General features: G+C 53.2%; 1 protein-coding gene across 2 annotated transcripts; it reads right to left on the bottom strand.

Moving 5' to 3' along the window:
- Window positions 1-504: 504 nt before the first annotated feature.
- On the bottom strand, window positions 505-3338 carry LOC138167766 (platelet glycoprotein VI-like). Of its 2 annotated transcripts, none has more exons than XM_069096733.1 (6): window positions 3179-3338; window positions 2527-2562; window positions 2065-2340; window positions 1495-1779; window positions 1097-1156; window positions 505-822 (listed from the first exon to the last, which is right to left on the bottom strand). In XM_069096733.1, exons 1-6 carry the CDS (start codon window positions 3210-3212, stop codon window positions 647-649), a joined length of 867 nt encoding a protein of 288 aa, XP_068952834.1. In that variant the 5' UTR covers window positions 3213-3338; the 3' UTR covers window positions 505-646. The 2 variants fall into 2 exon arrangements, with proteins under 2 accessions (XP_068952834.1, XP_068952835.1); XM_069096734.1 differs by having other exon boundaries at window positions 2065-2287; window positions 3179-3295.
- Between the last annotated feature and the right edge of the window lie 370 nt (window positions 3339-3708).

Genomic DNA, 3708 nt, shown 5'->3' on the forward strand with positions numbered 1-3708 from the left:
AGAGCCCTCCAGCCCAATTAAAAAATATATGTGGCAGGGGAACGACGCAAAGGAGGGACCCCAGAGACAGGCTCCAGAGGTTCAGGCAGGGCTTGACCAGGCCTTCCTGCTCTGTCTGCATGTAGCAGAAGTAGTTTCTCAGAGCCTCAGTGACTAGACTGGGGCCCATACTGGTTCCTGCTCCCCCACATTGGGTAATCCTCTGGGTGGGAGGTAGAGATACCTAAGGAGTAAGGACGCTACCAACTGAGCCAAGCAGGTGGTGTTTGAAAGCCAGGGATGGGAAGGATGGAATGGGGCTAGGCCCTCCTGGTGGGTCCTGCCTTTGAGCCCACTGCCCCTTCTCTACCAGAGACAGTCAGCCACAGGGAGGAGCATTCGGAAGTCCCTGCCAGGGACAGGACACCCAATGTACAAACACCAGTGTATATTTCTCTCCCCTCCGAGTCCCCATCACCAGGGCCCTGGGGCAGGTAGCATTTGGAGAGGAGGAAGGAGGGCTGATTACAACGTATCAAAGGGTCTCTTTTATTGAATCTGTGCAGAGTGAAAACACTGCATATAATTAGGCATGCCAGTCAGCTCCCAAGGTGGCCAAAGAGAGAAACAGTTCCCAAGTCTTGCTACAAATTCATGGGATCCCACCTCAGCCTTGCTCTTTGGCTCGGCTGGACTGCTCAGGCAGGGACTTCTGGGTCGCTTCTTGGTGCCTCCTCTGGCTGTGCCAGGCTTCCGCCAGCACGACCCCGAGGATGATGAGGACCAGTCCTGCCAGGCCGAGGCGGATGAGATTGCCCACAGTGTAACTCTGGGGGGAAGCATCTGGCAGGGAATGGAGGTTGTCAGTGACTTAGGGATTGAGTCTTCCAATTCCTACAGATTCTCCTCCCTCCCGGTGTTGATGGGGAAGGGGACTGGTTGTGTGACGAAGAGGATAAAGCTGCCTCTTCCTTCTCTCTTTCCCACAGCTGTTCCCCTTTCTTGACTTGGGGCAGTCTCCATGACTTCCTCCCCCCCCCCCCCCAGGCAGAGGTAAGGATGGGGGCTAGGGATGGTTCAGATACCTGCCTTGTACTGAGATTCTCTGGTTACTTACTAGCTGTTGAGTCTGCTGAACCCTGGGGCTGGCTGGAAAGCTGAGGGTCATCAGTGGCTCCTGGAAATGGGAGAAAGAGAAGAGACAGTGATTGGGGCTGCCTTTCCCATGTGCTCCCTTCCCTCCCCACCTACCTCATTTCTTCCCCTCCCTACTCCAGGCCAGGTCTTGGGAACTTCATAATCTTTCCACCCATGTTCTACAGTCATAAGATCCCAATCTCCTCCATCATCACTCCCTCTGGCCCCTGCCTCAGAGCTCCTCTCCCCAAGGAGCCCTGGGGTCTCCCTTACCCAAATGCTCCTGGCTTCTGGGCTCCCTAGGCCAGACTCAGTTTGGCTACAGCATTGCATTTTAGATTGATGGGCATAAAAGGCCCCAGGTTGGAGCTCCCTCACCTCTGACCCTGAGCTCCAGGGGGTCGCTGGGGGCTGACCACTCGTAGGGGCCATCGCTGTGAAGGCTGTAGCATCTGTAAGAGCCTCCATGAGCAGCAGTCACCTCAGGGATGTGGAAATCAGCCTTGTACCAGCTTCCTGAGATCTGGGAAGGGTTGGCCCCTCCCTCCTTGTACAGCACGTATATTTCAAACCACTGCTGGGACTGACAACGGAGGGTGACATTTTCTCCTGAGAACACCTCTGGGCTGGGCATGGCTGAGAGTGAGGGTTTTTCATACCAGCCTGTGGGAGAAGGAGACCACAATGGAGGGGCAAGCCGTTCCTTTCCTGACCCCTAAACAACTTTCAGTTCCAGGGGCTGAATTAGAAGAGGGGCAGGAGTGGCTGGGGGTCCCTCCTCCTCAGTCTCCTGGCTTTAGTGGAGCCCCACCCCCAGAAGCCCAGGCTGAGCCCTTCCCTCTGTCCTGAGAGTCTTCTCTCCTCTTCAATCCCAAGACTGGCTCCAGCCCTCTAAGGAAGGCGCAGCCACTGATAAGGGGTGAAAGGAAGGCTTGGGGCCCCTCCCACCTGTCATCACCAGGTTCAGGGGCTCACTGGGCCGGGACCAGCGGGATTGGTGCTTGTAGAGGCAGTGGTAGCTGCCAGTTGTGTTTGGCATCACAGAGGAGATGGGGAACTCAGCCTCTCTCCCGGCTGTATGTATATCTGTGTACTGGGAGCTTCCTTCTTTCCTTAGACGGTACATATCAGCTCCAGAAAATCCCTGACACCGGAGTGTGACAGGCTTCTTCTGAGGGATCAGAGGGCCTGGATCAGCCTGGAGCATGGGTCTGGGAAGTGCGCCTGGAAGAGATCAGAGCCCGGAGGTGCAGAAGGGCCTCTGTCCTTTTTGTCTCCAGGCTCTCCTCCCAGACAAGCCATCAGCCCAGCCCCAGCTCCTGTGTCCTCCTTGCCCAGCTGCCCAGTTGTGCTGAGTTTGGATAAGGGTCAGGGGGAGTTTGGGCTGGGATATATGGGGGAAACACTCACCCTCTTGAGCTCTGATCCACTGGCTCAGCCATAATCCTGCCAGAGAAGATTTCTGTCAGACATAGATCAACAAATCCTTCCCACCAAAACCTTAGGGAGGCAGTCAGTCAATGAAGATTAAGCACCTACTATGTGCCAGGTGGGCAGACAGGTGGCACAATGGATACAGTACCAGGCCTTCAGTCAGGAAGGTTCATCTTCCTGAGTTAGAATCTGGCCTTAAACACTTACTACTTGTGTGATCCTGGGAAAGTCACTTAACCCTATTTGCCTCAGTTTCCTCATTTGTCAAATGAGCTGGAGAAGGAAATGGCAAACCATTCCACTTTCCTTGTCAAGAAAACCCCCAAATGGGGTCATGAAGAATCAGACACAACTGAAAAACTACTGAAATAAATGTCCCAGGTACAGTGCTAACTGCTGGAAGAGAGGAAACAGAGACAAGCCTTAGAGCCTAGGGAGGGCTGGCTGGGCGGCAGAAGACTGGGGCACCGGTTCTGGCTTTGCACCCTCCCTTCCCCCACCATTTACTGTGTTATCTCCAAGAAATCAGTTCCTCCCTCTGAACTTCAAGCTTCCCTTCTGGAAATGGCTTAGATAGAAACGGGAGGGGGGACCTCAGGGTCTCTGATGTCTCTTCTGGTTCACTTACCAAAACCCAGCAAGGTGATGATGGAGGAGGACATAGTGTTTCCAGGCTCTGGTGAAAGGGGAGATAGGTTGCTGGTCAGGCAGGCTGACTGAAACACAAAATATAGCCGAGGTCAGCCCCACCCAGACTTTCCCAATCCCCTAGCCTTTCTGAGACAGCTTCTTCCTCCACGTGGTCTCGTGGTGTGTGTGTGTGTGTGTGTGTGTGTGTGTGTGTGTGTGTGTTGTTCTGGGAGAAGGTAGACTCAGGTACCTGACCTTGGCCCAGTCCCTGTCTGTCTGTCTCTGACTCATTTTCCCTGTTTGTGCAAGCTGGGACTCTACCAACTTTAAGATTCTGAAATTCTCTTTTAGAAAGGAACTACATTTTATTGATTTTTCCAATCTCATCCTATAGGGTTATTTCTCATAATAAAGAATAAAAAAATAGGAAAAAGAGAAAAATAAACAGCAAAACTATTCAACCCCTAAACAACTTTGGCATTCTGCCCAATGCTCCACAACCCACAAGGTGAGAGGAAAGGTCTTCCC

This window comes from Petaurus breviceps, unplaced genomic scaffold (assembly GCF_028583685.1).
Source record: "Petaurus breviceps papuanus isolate PSGF00001 unplaced genomic scaffold, PetGlider_PUasm1.0 296, whole genome shotgun sequence".
In the NCBI taxonomy this organism is placed as follows: Eukaryota; Metazoa; Chordata; class Mammalia; order Diprotodontia; family Petauridae; genus Petaurus; species Petaurus breviceps.

Bases quoted from the DNA above. Each gene is read 5' to 3' on its own strand.
- LOC138167766 (XM_069096733.1), bottom strand. From the start codon at position 3,212: ATGTCCTCCTCCATCATCACCTTGCTGGGTTTTG. The intron at 1,157-1,494 runs GTGAGGGAGCTC...TCCCATTTCCAG, and splicing joins CCTGGAGCTCAGGGTCAGAG to GAGCCACTGATGACCCTCAG. The intron at 823-1,096 runs GTAAGTAACCAG...ATTCCCTGCCAG, and splicing joins TTCAGCAGACTCAACAGCTA to ATGCTTCCCCCCAGAGTTAC.